Source organism: Rhinoraja longicauda, chromosome 8 (genome assembly GCF_053455715.1).
Source record: "Rhinoraja longicauda isolate Sanriku21f chromosome 8, sRhiLon1.1, whole genome shotgun sequence".
NCBI lineage: Eukaryota > Metazoa > Chordata > Chondrichthyes > Rajiformes > Arhynchobatidae > Rhinoraja > Rhinoraja longicauda.
The window spans coordinates 51,937,065-51,951,820 of record NC_135960.1 but is presented as its reverse complement, the minus strand read 5'-3'; the positions used below and the strand labels follow the sequence as shown (position 1 = coordinate 51,951,820).

Sequence of the window (14,756 nt, the reverse complement as noted above, 5' to 3'; positions counted from 1 at the left end):
GAAATAATAAATTCAGAGAAATTAAGCAGGGAGAAAACATTAAAAAATATAAATAACAACAAAATGTGAGTTGATAGATGAGATATATTCTGCATCAGAGCCATCACACATATTGTTCCCCCACAACACTGATTACACAGCGAGCAGCATAGAGAACGGCTGGTTTTGCCTACTAAAATGGCGGCCGTTCCGCTCCTTTGCGTACTACACTTCAGTATAGGCGATTTCAATGGAGTGGTCCATCTTGTTACTCTAGTATCTTTGGCAGGAACTGATAATGAGAGAAAATAGGTTAGCACTGTGCAAACAATTTAGTCTATCCAATTGAGCCAAATGAATGTAATTAGAGATAAGGGAAAACAACATTATTTTTCTTGTCATAGAAAATAGGTGGAGGCCTTTCGGCCCTTCGAACCAGCACATTTTGTCGTACCAGTGAACTTGTTCAATTTTGGAGAGAAGGTGTTTGTGTTATCTTTCAAATGTCTTGAGGTGCCCGCTGTTGGTGGTCTAAGTTTCAGAAGCATATGAGGGGGCCAGGTATTAATGCTGCTGAGCAGACCATGAGCTATGGGTCAGGTCTTCAGTTTAGTTCTTCAAACGCTCACACGGGTACTCGGCAAGGATACATTCTCAGCCTTCTTAACTCTTTATACACCCATGACTGTGCAGCCATGTACAAATCTAATTCAATTTTCAAATTCACCATTGTGGGCCGGATATCAAATAATCATGAGACGGAGTACAGGAAGGAGATTGAGAACCTCGTGTCCTGGTGTCGAGACATCAACCTTTCTCTCAATATGAGCAAGATAAAGAAGAGAGTAACTGACTTCAGGAAGCGAAGCGGTACACATACCCCAGTTTGCATTGACAGTGTCGAAGTAGAATTGGTTGAAAACTTCAAATTCCAAGGAGTCAATATCAACAACAACCTCTCCTGCATGACCCATATTGAAGCAACAACCAAGAAAGCATATCAACATCTCTACTTATTTAGAAGGCTTAGGAAGTTTGGCATGTCACCAACTCTCACTTCTACAGATGCACCATAGAAAACATTTTATCAGAATGCATCACAACTTGGTTTGGGAACAACTCCATCCAAGACTACAAGAAATTGCAGTGAATTGGGGACGCAGCCCAGATCATCATACAAACCAACCTTCTTTCTCTTGACTCAATTTATACCTCACGCTGCCTCAGCAAGGCCAACAGCATGATCAAGGATGAGTCACACCCAGGCCACTCCCTCTTCTCCCCTCTCCCATCAGGCAAACGGTATAGAAGTGTGAAAATGCACACCACCAGTTTCGGGGACAGTTTCTTCCCAGCTGTTATCAGGCACCTGTATCATCCTACCGCAACCAGAGAGCAGTGCTGAAGTACTATCTACCTCTTTGATGACACTTGAACAATCCTTGATCAAATTTTGTTGGCTTTACCTTGCACTAAACGTTATTGCCTTATGAATGTATGAATGAATAAGTTTATTGGCTAAGTATGCAGATACAAGGAATGTGCCTTGGTGCACTGCTCACAAATGACAACACAAACATACAGTTAACAATTAAGAATAAAGCATAACCATATCAAAACAATAAGGATACAACATTACGGTCTAAACATGTGGGTGAAAATAAACCAGAGCAAAAAAGAGACTACAGACTTTAGTTATTGAGTAGAACTATCACTGGTGGAAAAAAGCTGTTTTTATGTCTGGCTGTGGCTGCTTTGACAGTCCGGAGTTGCCTTCCAGAGGGAAGTGCTTCAAAAAGTTTGTGGCCAAGGTGAGATGAGAGAGCCCCATTTAAGATCCCTGGAGATGATGGTTCCAAGGAACTTAAATTATTCCACAGATGTGACTATGGTGGTGTTGATGGTGAGTGGAGGGAGGGGAGGAGGATCTCTTCGAAAGTCTACAATTAGTTCCACTGTCTTGAGATCATTGAGCTCCAGGTTGTTGCGATGGCACCAGGATGCCAGCTGTGTCACTTCCCCTCTGTAGGCAGATTCCTCCCCATCCCAGGATCAGTCCAATCAGGGTAGTGTCATCCGCAAACTTGAGGAGCTTGACAGAGTCTGTGGAGGTGCAGTCGTTGGTGTAGAGAGTAAAGTATTTACATACTGTATATGAATCGATTGTAATCATGTATTGTCTTTCTGCTAACTGGTTAGCATACAACAAAAGCTTTTCACTGTACCTCGGTACACCTGACAATAAACTAAACTGAAACTAAACACACTGTTCATTAATTAACCAAAGGCTGTGCTGACACAATTAAGATGGCGGCAAATTTTATCAGAAGAGAGATGGATCCCAAAATATGCCAAGTGGTCTGCATTTTCCAGGATCCTGCCGTGAATCTTCATTGGTGGAAACCTTATTATGTACTGGGGAAAGTTGGTAAAGTACTTTGTCTTATGGATGTTAAGTTATGATTTATTCTTTAACTGGTTTTACTGAATGATCAACCTCTTGGACTTTGGTCAGTGAATGCTGACAAATGTCAGCATCTGCCACATTGTACAACTTAACTACTCAGATTAGGCATTCTTACAATACAATATATCTTTATTGTCATTGTACAGGGGTATAACGAGATTAGGAATGCGCCTTCCATACGATGCAATAAATTAATGAGCTAATCAGTATAAATTTATACAACCCAGTGAAACAAAATTCGAAACAGATTTAAAACAGTTTAAAGTTCAAGTAGGTCTGTGCCGGTTCACTGCGATGTGACCATCCGGCTCAGCAGGACCGGTTCATAGCAGCTATGGCCCTGGGGATGAGGCTGTTCCTGAGTCTGGAGGTGCGGGCGTAGAAGGCCTTGTAGCGTCTGCCCGATGGTAGAATTTCGAACAGACTATTGCAGGAGTGTGAGGAGTCTTTGTGAATGCGGTAGGTTTTCTGAGGCATCGTGTGTTGTAGATGTCCACCAAGGCTGGTAGCTGTGTTCCGATAGTCTTCTGAGCTATATGGACTACCCGCTGAAGAGCTCTCCTCTCTGCCTCCATGCAGCTGAGGTACCACACGGGGATGCCATGCGTTAGGATGCTCTCTATGGTGCAGCGGTAGAAGGTCGTCAGCAGCTGATGGGGCAGACCAGACTTTTTCAGTGTTCTCAGGTAGAACAGTCGTTGCTGCACCTTCTTGACCAGCGCAGCGGTGTTAGTAGACCATGTGAGATCCTCCGAAATGTGAGTGCCCAGAAACTTGAAGCTGGACACTCTCTCCACATTGTCCCCATTGATAAAGATCGGAGCGTATTCCCCGTTGTGTGATCGACGGAAGTTGATGTTCAGCTCCTTGGTCTTGGAGGTGTTTAGGGACAGGTTGTTAACTGAGCACCAGTCCGCCAGGTTCTGCACCTGTAGTGTGTTTCATCACCGTTGGTGATCAGCCCAATCACCGTTGTGTCGTCTGCAAACTTGGTGTCGAATGCAGGAACAGTCGTGTGTGAATAGGGAGTAGAGCATAGGGCTCAGAACACAGCCCTGTGGTGTGCCGGTACTCAGGGTGATAGTGGAGGACAGGTGCGGGCCCATTCTCACTGCCTGCGAACGCTCCATCAAGAAGTCCAGGATCCAGTTGCATAATGACGAGCTGAGGTCTAGCTGGTGGAGTTTGGTGATGAGCTTGGTGGGGATGACCGTGTTGAAGGCAGAGCTATAGTCTATGAATAGCATCCTCACGTACGTGCCCTGTCTCTCCAGGTGAGTCAGGACAGTGTGAAGTGCCAGAGAGATGGCATCCTCTGTGGATCTGTTTGCCCTGTATGCAAATTGATGCGAATCCAGTGAGGCAGGGATGCTCGATTTTTGATGTGTGAGAGGACCAGCCTTTCAAAGCACTTCATGATTATGGGAGGTAGGGCAACCGGACAGTAGTCGTTCAGGTTGGTGATTTTTTTTTTTCCGGCACCGGCACCATGGCAGCCGACTTCAGGCACTTGGGGACCGTAGTCATTGGTTAGTGTGGCATCGCTGTGGGGGCAGGCAGGGCTGCCCTTGTAGCCAGTGATGTCCCTGACACCCTGCTACATGCTTCTGGTGTCCGTGGTATTGAAGTGGTCTTCCACCCGTTGCCTGTGGGTGTCTTTGGCCCTTTTTATACCTTTGTTCAGGTTTGACCTGGCAACACTGTATGCTGAAGTGTCACCACATTTAAAGGCATTGTTGCGTGCCCTCAACAGATTCTGTACCTCCTTGCTCATCCATGGTTTCTAGTTTGGGTACATCTTTGTTTCTTTGTCCACTGTGACATTCTCCACACAGCAGTTGATGTAGGAGAGCACAGTGGATGTGTACTCCTCCAAGTCTACCTCAGAACCGCAGGTCGCCTGTTGTGCAAACAGGTCCCAGTCGGTGCGATCAAAGCAGTCCAGGTGTTGTAGGGTGGCGTCCTCGGGCCATATTTTGACTCTCTTAATTGTATGTTTGGTCTTGCGGATGAGGGGTTTGTATGCGGGCAGTAGAAACAGTGAGAGGTGATCGGGTTGTCCCAGAGGTGGGCACGGGAGAGCTCTGTAGGCGTCCTTTACGTTGGTGCACACTTTATCCAGCGTGTTTGAGCCCCTGGTAGGGCACTGCACATGCTGGTGGAATTTGCGGAGCGCACCTCGTAGGTCGACCTGATTAAAGTCCCCGGCAACAATTTGGGCACCGTTGGGGTGGGCATCCTGCTGCTTGCTGATGGCCGAATGCAGCTGTGCTAGCGCTAGGTTAACATTAGACTGTGGGGGAATGTAAGCGGCCATGATGATGACCACAGTAAACTCCCGAGGCAGATAAAACGGCCTACATTTAAGCAGTAGGTACTCCAGGTCTGGGGAACAGTAGCTCTCTATTGCAGTGAGGTTGGTGCACCAGTCATTGTTAATGTAGATACAGAGCCCACCGCCCTTGCTCTTACCGGAGTCCTTTGGTCTATCAGCACGATGTAGTGACCGGTTCGTTAGCTCCACAGCCCCGTCGGGAACCAGCGCATTGAGCCACGTCTCCGTGAAGGTCAGCGCGCAGCAGTCTTTCAGGGATCGCTGGGTGTTGATCCATAGCCTTACCTCATCAGCTTGTTGGAGAGTGACCGGACATTTGCGAGAAAGACGCTTGGTAGGGATGGTCTTTGTGGGGCCCTCCGTAGCCTGGCCTGCACCCCCGCTCTCCTTCCACGTTTTTGCTTCCTCTCCCTGCGCTGACTCCGTCTCCTTCCCTCCGGTGTGGTGATGCAGGGGGCTGTTCTGCTTAGCTCCGTCGGGATTTTAGTGCGGGTTTTATAGTATTCACCAGACAGTCTCTCGCAGCCGCGTCCGATGTTGAGCAGCTCCGTGCGGCTCCATGTGCGATCCGCCTTCCATGAGCTGCAGTGCCTTGGGGGACGCGCTGCCGCTGTGTCCGGACTCGCCGCCACAGGCTCCGACTGGATTTCGGTGGAGGTTAGGGCCGCGGATTTTAAACGAAGATTCCGTGACCTGTTTTTCCCGCCTCGTCTGCTGCTGGGCTGCTCCATGCGGCTCCATGAGCGGTCTGCCTTGCGTGGTCTGCAGCGCTTTGGAGAGCGCGATGTCACTGTGTCCGGACGTGCAGCCGCCAGCACCGTCGGAATTTTGGTGCCGGTGCTGGATTTCCTCGTACTGTAGGTGAGTTTTAGTGTGAGCTCTTTAAGTTTTAGGGGTTTTCTGGATGTACTTCACTGGTTTTTTTAGCAGCCGCGTTCGGTGCTGGGCCGCTCCGAATTGCATCAGTCTGGGGAGTGCAAAGCCGCTGCATCTGGACGCACCGCCATCTTAAATTGCATCTATCTAGCTTTATATATATATATATTATATATATATATATATATATATATATATATATATATATATAATATATATATATACACAAAAACTCAGATCTTGTGTGTGTATATATATATATATATTTCTGAAATTTGGTTGTGGACATGTGGACCTACAGCCAAAACGGTAAACCATAGCACCACAATTTTAGCACCACCTTAATCACCACTGTCGTGGTGACTGTTTATAACAAGTTTTCTTCTATTTTTGGTTAGAGAGATTTAAAAAAATTCATTTCTAACCAAATTCTTCAAAGTGCTCTGCGTATGACGTCACAATGGGGCACACACGGGATTCCCTTCTCACTCAACCGAACAACATGGCCGCCGTTAATGGGGCCGCCCGCCCCTCTCCTCTCGCCCACACCCGGGGGACACTCCGAGCAGGAGGGAGATGGTCGGACTGATGGTCCACTGATCCTTCCCTTCCGTCCCTTCAACCCACGGCATCCTCGAGTTCCCGCTCCCGCCCAGACCCAGCGCCCAACACCATCACCGCAACACAAGCCCCAGTGGGCAGCTTCTTCTCCTCCTCCTTCAGCGGCTGCTTCCACCGACGGCGTCGTCGACGAGGGCCGCTTCCACCAACGGCGTCGTTGTGACTCCAAAAAGATGGCGGCCGCTCACATCCTCACGCTCCGCCATCTTGTGCGCTCCTCCTGCCGCCGCGCTGTCCGACTCCAGTAGTCCCGCCTCGGCCAGGCCCAGCCGCCGGCCTCGAGTAATCCCCGCTTGGCCGGGCCGCAGACGCGCTGCACGCCGAGTAGTCCCATTTCCCACCAGGCCCAGCCGCCGCCACCAGCCTCGAGTAGTCCAGCCCAGGCAGCCACAGTTACCGCCGCATGCCGGCGCTCCCTCCTCCCTGCACGCACAGCCAGTGATAAGTGGCTTTCGCCACCAACGGGTCCACGGAGGGGAATGAGCATAGGGGCCGAGTGGGTGGAGGGGAGGGTCGGAGAGAGTGGGGGAGGAGGGAGTGGCGGAGGAGAGAGATGGGGTGGGGGGGGAGGAGAGAGTGGGGGAGAATGGGAGTGGGGGGGTCGGAGAGAGTGGGGGTGAGGGGAGGGGGGGTGAGGGGAGGAGGGGTGGGGGAAGGGAGAAGAGAGAGTGGGGGCGGGGAGGGAAGGGGACAGTGAGGGGCAGGGGAGAGTGGGGCTGGGGATGAAGGGAGAGTGGGGGGAGAGAGTGGGGGTGGGTGGAGGGAAGAGTGGGTGTGGGGGAGAATGGGGGTGGGGAGGAAGGAAGATTGGGGGTGGGGGGAGAGTGGGATGCCAGCAGGGAGAGTGGGGATGGGGGGAGGGGAGGGAGGTGGGGGCGAGGGAAGGGGAGGGGGAATAGGGGTGGGAAAGGGGAATGGGGATGGAGGCAGGGCTGGGGAAAGTGGGGGTGGGGGCAGGGGAGAGGCAAGTGGGATGGGGTAGGGGGGATGGAGTGGGTCAGTGGGGGGATAAGGGGGATTGAGTGGGGGGGTTGAGGGTGCTACACCAATACAGGAGAGGCTTTGGGTCCAGGGCTCGCTAAGTGGCACCCTCTCCCCTTCCCTGTCCCGCCTCTACGAGGAATGGGCCCAACGGGTCCAATTGGTCTAATATACATATGTATATTCCAGGAATGAGTAGGTTAACCTATGAGGAGCGTTTGTCGGCACAGGGCCTATACTATCTGGAGTTTAGAAGAATGGGGGGGGGGGGGGCTCATTGAAACATACAGAATTGTGAAAGGCTTGGATAGAGTAGATGTGGTGAGGGTGTTTCCACTATTGGATGAGTCTAGGACTAGAGGTCATTGCCTCAGAATTAAAAAACGTTCTTTTAGGAAGGTGAAGAGAAGAAATTTCTTTAGTCAGAGGGTGGTGAATCTGTGGAATTTGCCACAGAAGGCTGTGGAGGCCAAGTCAATGGATATTTTTAAGACAGAGATAGATAGATTCTTGATTATTACGGGTGTCTGAGGTTACGAGGAGAAGGAAGGAAAATGGGGTTAGGAGGGAGAGATAGATCAGCCATGATTGAATGGCAGAATAGGCTTGATGGGCCAAATGACATAATTCTACTCCTATTCCTTATGACCTGATGACCTCTCTCACAGAATATTTCAGTCTGTATTCAGAGAACACCTAAATAACCTCTGGCAAGTTTGTGAAGTATCCAGGAGGCTCAATCGATGACGTCAAACTTTGCCTAGCCAATGTGTCACACTTGCATCAGGGTTTCAACCCAATTGCGAGAGAACCAATCCTGTTGTAGCAGGTTTAACATTGCACTCTACATAAAGGGGGCACATCATATTGGAATATGCGCATTTAAGATAACTTTCTCATTTCAACTTCAAGTTCCAAAATACTTTTTCTTAAAAACGGCCACATTTTTACATGCAAACTTTGTGATGGATCTCTTAGATGTGGCTCAGATTTGTTCCTGTTTTTCTATTTTCAAAATGGTACAATTTTGCATGATTTCAATCCTTTTTGTGAAAAAGTGGTAAAGACCTACATGTAGCTACTACATCAGATTATTTTGAAACAGTGAAATTCTTTTGTGGCAGATTTTTGGAACAAGTGGATTGTGGTCAAGATATAGTCAGGATTAATATTTGTATATTATTGTTACATATTCCTGGATACAGTGAAAAACATAGTTTTGTATATTATCCAGGCTGATCATATGCAAGTTAATGCAAAATAGAAGAATAAACAGTGTAGAGTGCAGCTAAAGAGAAAATACAGATTAAAAAAAATAAAAGAAGCTGATCTCAAATCTGGTGGTACTTCAGCTAAAATAATGTTTCTGGCATAATCCATACAAAAATACAATTAACATAACAGTAAGTCAATTTTCCTTGTTGAATGATGAATCACTTGCATTAAAATATCAAAGATGGGCATTTTATCTAATATAATAATGGTATTTACAGCAAAGATATATTTTAAAGTTAAAACCCATTAATCAAAAGTTGTATCTGCAAACATAAACATAGATTTAACTATATGGGGGAAGGAAGCAGTAATATAATTTCAAAAAACATAACCAAGATTATGGAGACAAAGTAAACATTCATGAGAATAACCGTAAAGCACAGACACCTACGTAGACTGAAATGTTATTTGAAGCAATGCAACAAATTTAACAAAAGCAATTTCAAATTTTTATGTTGCACTTGTGAGAATAAACTCTGTAGATACTTGGAACATTTAAAATAAGTCTGCTGTTTGCTACATAATGAATCTGATATGTAACAATAAGAAATGTAATTAATGAATCATATTTAGATCTTAAGAGGAACAGAGTGGAATATTAAATACATACTCACCAGTGACAATGGCATAGTTGGGTGACTCCAAGACAGCTCCATAGAACTGAATGATATTTCTGTGGCTCAGGACACTGAGAATTTCTGCCTAGATTTGTTTTAAATCACAAAAGTATACAAGTCATACATTTAGAAACAATAGTTTTTTAATGTAAATCGAATTGACAAAGTGGGTATTATAATCACTGTAGGACTCTGGAGCCTTTAAAAAGTTACATATTTAACAATTAGAAAATATTAGAATTAAATATAATGACTACTTCAAAAGCCACTAGCTAACAGTGCAAATTGTATAAAAACTATGACCACAATGCGTTAATCATTTTCTCCCATAACAAATTTCACTAAATTTAAATGAGAAAAGGAGATCCATCAAATCCATTAACCATTTCTTGTGTTAATACCTGGCATCAAAAAAGATTGAATTAGGAAGGTAAGACATTTTTTTCATAATGTGTTGTCAACTTTGTCTAACTACTTCTGATGATTGCAGTTATTTGTCAAAGCTACTGGTTATATTTCTGCATAAAATATTTCCCTGTGTTTCTCTCTGCATCTTTCTTCACAACATTTATTGTGAGAGCTCTCCATGAATAAAATATGTCATGAATGCTAACCCAAATTATCACATCAAGCATGATCCAAGGGCTTCCACAATCCCTTTCATCTCCCTCATGAAGTAACACAAGCACAATAAAACTCTTGAACAAAACATGCCTATAGCAAAACCACAAAAATATCATATACTTGAAACAGAAAAATCATGATCATTTGTTAAATTTAACAATTTCAGACTGAAAACAAATAAGCATGATCCAAGTATATCGGATTGTGGTAAAACTTTAACACAACCACTAAAGCCACATATTTACAAAGCATACTTTTACATTGCCAGGGAGAGTAGTTTCACCAGTCGTCAATTTGAAACTAGATGTAGATATGGTAACATTTTAGGGGAATATTCAACATAATGTGATGAATATTATTAAGAAATAACGTTTGCCTGCATTCATGTTTAAGAATCTCTGCAATCTGGAGGATGACATAAAAGTTAAACAGACAAAAATACCAATGAGGTTGCGGCAATAAAGATTGTCTCCATAAAATTAGCCAGATTTTTATTCATGACTATTCTCTTGAAAACATAAAAGCAGGGGGAAGTCAAAATTGAAATCAGTTTGGGCCTTACCTCGTTTTCTATCTTTAGTAATTTCTTGACAGCCACCTCTTTGCTTTGAGACAGCCATGTTGCTCGGTAAACACTACCGAAGCTTCCCCCACCACAATTTTCATGAAATTGTAAATCATCGAACTTGATTTGTAAAAATGATGGACTGAGGGGCAACATTGCATAATGACTTGGCCAGAATCTGAAAAATAGAAAGTGATCACTAAAGTAAATTGCCACTGAAATCGCTCAGTTTACAACCAAACTATCGTAAATTATCTTCTCGGTCGGGATAATTACCTCCCAAAGAATGAATAATGTGTCTGCTGTAGAGCTCGATTAGGAAAACTTTGCTCTGAACGTCAACTATAAAAACTAAGAACTGCGTTTCTCCCTTCAAAGTAGCAATGTTTTTGCTCGACGAAGGGGGACTTCACTTGCAAAGTGCTCGGTGGTGCCGTGCGTGGATGCAGTTATATCCGTGCACGCGCTGACACGGGAGGGGATGTGGTCGCAGGTCATCGACCGCAGCCACTGGGCATTTCCAACCTTCAGACTGGCCGGCTCGCGGGATGGCCGTTGGCCATGGAACGCCCGGCACCAGCCCCCCCACAGACACGGGGCGCGCGCAGAGGGAGGCCTGGAGCACGAGCCCGGTGGCTGCTGCCACCACTCGCGGGCACAGAGCCCAGGAGCACGAGCTCAGCGGCATGACCGCGCCAGACCGAGTCGCTTCCTCCCCCTTCCCCATCGATGTGCAGTCCCACTGCCGTGACATTATTGCAAAATAAAACACTTACAAAGAAACGGCTGCATAAAAGAAAATGCCACTTTCTTAGAAATTGGACTAGAAGTTAAAAAATAAACATTTCTATAGACAGGAAGACGCCTTTTCCTGCAGATGCTCACGTGAAAGCGGGGGGAGGGAGGGAGGGAGGTAAAGTGATCGGGTCCCCGTCCAAAGCGATGACACGCAGGACAACACCGAAAGTTGGGAGAAGCCGACCCACACGTACACCCGCCACTCACTCACTGCAGCCCAGCCTTCCCGTTCAGCTGCAATCATTGGGATTGCACAAGACTGCGGCAAGCACAGTCAACAATCGCGCGAACTTCGTTTGGGTCTGCCTCACACTTCCGGGCATAACTGAACGCAAAAGACGTGGGCTTTGCACGGAAAGAGGGAGTGACGGGGTGGACGAGACACCGGTGCTCTTACCTCCGCTGTACTTGCCCTAGGCCTGCGACTGTGAACGAAAACAAGGGGAGGGAGCAGGGACGATGATCCTGGGAACACGATGACCCGCTGAAGACTCCCTGTATGGAAATTCCGCCCCTTCCAGAGTGGGAGGGAGCGCCTCCTGCAGCCGGCCAAACAACTGGTGGCGCTGCTCTCCTTAAATTGCTAGCCTTGAGGGCGTTGTGGCATATTTTGGAAAACTTTTGCTTCGGCGTAGATACACACAAAAAGGTGGAGTAACTCAGCGGTGCAGGGGGCATCTCTGGAGAGAAGGAATGGCTGATGTTTCGGGTCGAGACCCTTCAGACCTGCTCTCTTGCTAAGGCGTTGCGCTTATTTTTTTTAATGTTACAACGTATCATTATGAACTGGTTCGGACAAGGTGCATTAATTTTTGGCTTTTTTTTAAACATCTCTATCCATCGGCTCTGAAAAATTCAGGATCAGGAAAAGTTATGTTTCCTTTATGTTATTTCTCCCTTTTCCAGTCTGAAGAAGTGTCCCGAACCCAAACGTCGTCTACTCATTTCTTTGCCAAGTACTCTGCATGACCTGCTTTGTGTTTTGCTCATTTTATTTCTACCATTCGAATTTGTAACCATCATCTAGCTCCATACATTATACAGAGCCATTTGAAACAAGGCTATAGGGGGATTGCATTTCAGGTCGTAAGGTCAAAAGGCGTGAGTGACGCACGGAGTCGCTCAAGCCATCTGGAGGACATGGCAGCTTCCGGCATACACTAGCAACATATGAAAAATGTACATTCTTACCTCGAATAAACTGCCAAAATGGTCAATTTTTGTGCTGTAAAAAACGGGGAAGAAGCTGGAGGATCTGGCGGAAGAAGAGGAACCAGGAGAAGGGCTGCCAAGCCCACAGACGCAAGAAGCAGCTGGGAAGACATCTGGCCATCCGGCGGGTGAAGGGGAAATGCGGCTGAGAAGAGAGGCAGGAGAGCAAGGTCGAGAAGCAGAGGGCCGCCGACCAGGGAGAGAAGAGGAGGAGGAGGACGGAGTTGAGCGAGCTGGGAGAGGAGCAGCGGGAAGAACCTGAGCCGAGGGGCCTGGAGAGTGCAGGGGCAGAAGCAGCGAGCGCTGGAGGTTGGCGACCCGCCTGAGGGCGTAGGGCCCAGGGAGCTGTGGTCGACGGCCTTGGAGGAGGAGGAGGCAGAGGAGGAGGAGCGGAGTGTCGAACCCGAAGAGGAGGAGGAAGAGGCCGATCGGCAGCAGAGGCCGAGCAGCAGCGAGAACTGGACTAGGCGCTGGGAGCCGAGGCGGCCCCAGCTACGAGGTGTTGATTTCCAAGTGGACACAGAGCCCGGCTGAGGAAGATGGTGAGCAGGGAGAAGGGCTGGAGAGCCTGCAGGAGTGATGAGGGGCCGAAGAACCGCAGGAAGCGAGGCACGGAGCAGGGGCGCCGAGCCTGGAGAAGCGCAGGAACGGGGAGAGGTGCCAGGACACTCGGAGCACCAGGAGGGAGCCGGAGACGCGCTGATGGGAGAAGACGAGCGAAGTCGAGCTGCAGCAAAGTGCAGCCGCAACATTCAACTGCAATACCCTCTCATTGGGACTGGCAAATTGTTCCACAACAGAAGTCATTCCAAACATAAAACAGAACAGTACGGGTCAGGTGTCCTGACCTCGCCTGTTGTGCAATCCCCCTATTATAAAAATAATTTTCAATTAGTTAATGCAGAAAACTCAAACTTCAAACAACAAAAGAATGCTCAAACTTCCTACCACAATTAGAAGGAAATATTAGACCTATTAAAAAGGTGAAGTGGCGCTATGCTCTGATAAAGCCACGCGTCAACTAGCTCCGAAGAAAATCCGATCTTAAAGGGGAAAGAACGGGACGGGTCCACTGAAATTTGCCGATAACTTTCAACGAAGGGTGAGTGAAGTCATTAGACCGTGACTCCTACCGTTTATATGTCGATAAGTCGCACTCCCCCGTTAAAAACTGCTGCAAAACGAGCTGGCAAGGCCAGGCTGCCGGAAGAGGAATCAGGTCAGATGGAAGCATCAGCCTCAGCCTCAATTCCAGTGCCGACCCAAGAAGAAATTCCCAAACAGTCCCGAAAGCCACAGCCTAAAAAAATTGGATTGGAGGAATTTCGAACCATAGTTGGTGAGGAGCTTTCAAGTATGAAGGATGATTTTCAGGAAATGAAAGATGAATTAATATCGTTGAAAGGATTGAAGGGAGAAATATCAACTATCATCAGTGAGAAGTTATCAGTGAAGAAAGAAATATGTGACAGTATGAACGAACATATGGTGGAAGTAAACTCTAAACTACAAAAGCTGGATTCCGACTTTACCAGTAAGTTGGAGCATATTACTACTACGGTACATCAACATGACGAGGCTATACGCGAGTTGGAAGTTCTAGCTGAGACAAGCGTTGAAACAACAAAAAGGGTATTAACGGAGACTCAACGCCTATCTGATCTACTAGCGAAAGTAACCGAGAAATGCATTGACTTAGAGGGTCGCTCTAAACGTCAGAACCTAAGGATTGTTGGAGTTAAAGAAGGCCAAGAGAAAGATAAAAACCTCTGTGATTTCACTGCTGAACTCCTACGGGATGTTTTGAAACTGGACACAAAACCTTTGCTGGATCGAGCCCACAGAGCACTGAGAGCTCGGCCAGCTGCTGGCGCTCCCCCAAGGCATCTGATATTAAAGGTACACTACTCTCACGTCTTAGAAGATATTCTGTCGAGAATCGCTATCAACAGAAACTTATCATTCCAAGGCGACAATATCCGTATTTTTAGAGATTATCCTGCTGAGGTGGTTAAGAAAAGAGCACTTTTTAATGAGACAAGATCAATTCTGAGGAAGATCCCATCGCTCAGATTCGGAATGTTGTACCCGGCCAAACTGCGAGTCACCTACAAGCAGACAGAAACTTTTTATACTGATCATAATAAAGCATTCGAATTCGCCCGAGAGATTGAAAACTCGCTGAAGGGATGAATACCACTCCACGGCTGTAATTACTGGCAGAGAACTGATTGGGCTATAAGGCGTTATAATTTAAAGTTCCAAGACCAGTGAATAAGCTATATGACTATTAATCTTTATTAACTACTATTAATAAAAAATATTATTAATCACTACCAATAAGAAGTTCAAGTAACACTTGACTCATGTAAATTTTACTTTTAACATTTAACTAATACACCCTAG

The 14,756-nt window shown here is 46.7% G+C and overlaps 1 protein-coding gene across 6 annotated transcripts in view; it reads right to left on the bottom strand.

The window, feature by feature from the left end:
* LOC144595968 (mitogen-activated protein kinase kinase kinase 20-like) overlaps window positions 1–11,646 on the bottom strand; it is a 109,153-nt gene extending 97,507 nt beyond the window's left edge. The window contains exons 1-3 of one of the 6 annotated variants that reach the window (XM_078403961.1): window positions 11,536–11,646; window positions 10,338–10,518; window positions 9,149–9,236 (exon numbers count right to left, since the gene is read on the bottom strand). In XM_078403961.1, coding sequence (XP_078260087.1) covers window positions 9,149–9,236; window positions 10,338–10,496 — 247 coding nt within the window. In that variant the 5' untranslated portion in view covers window positions 10,497–10,518; window positions 11,536–11,646. The other 5 variants (XM_078403963.1, XM_078403964.1, XM_078403962.1 and 2 more) reach the window with 5 other exon arrangements.
* Window positions 11,647–14,756: the final 3,110 nt, after the last annotated feature.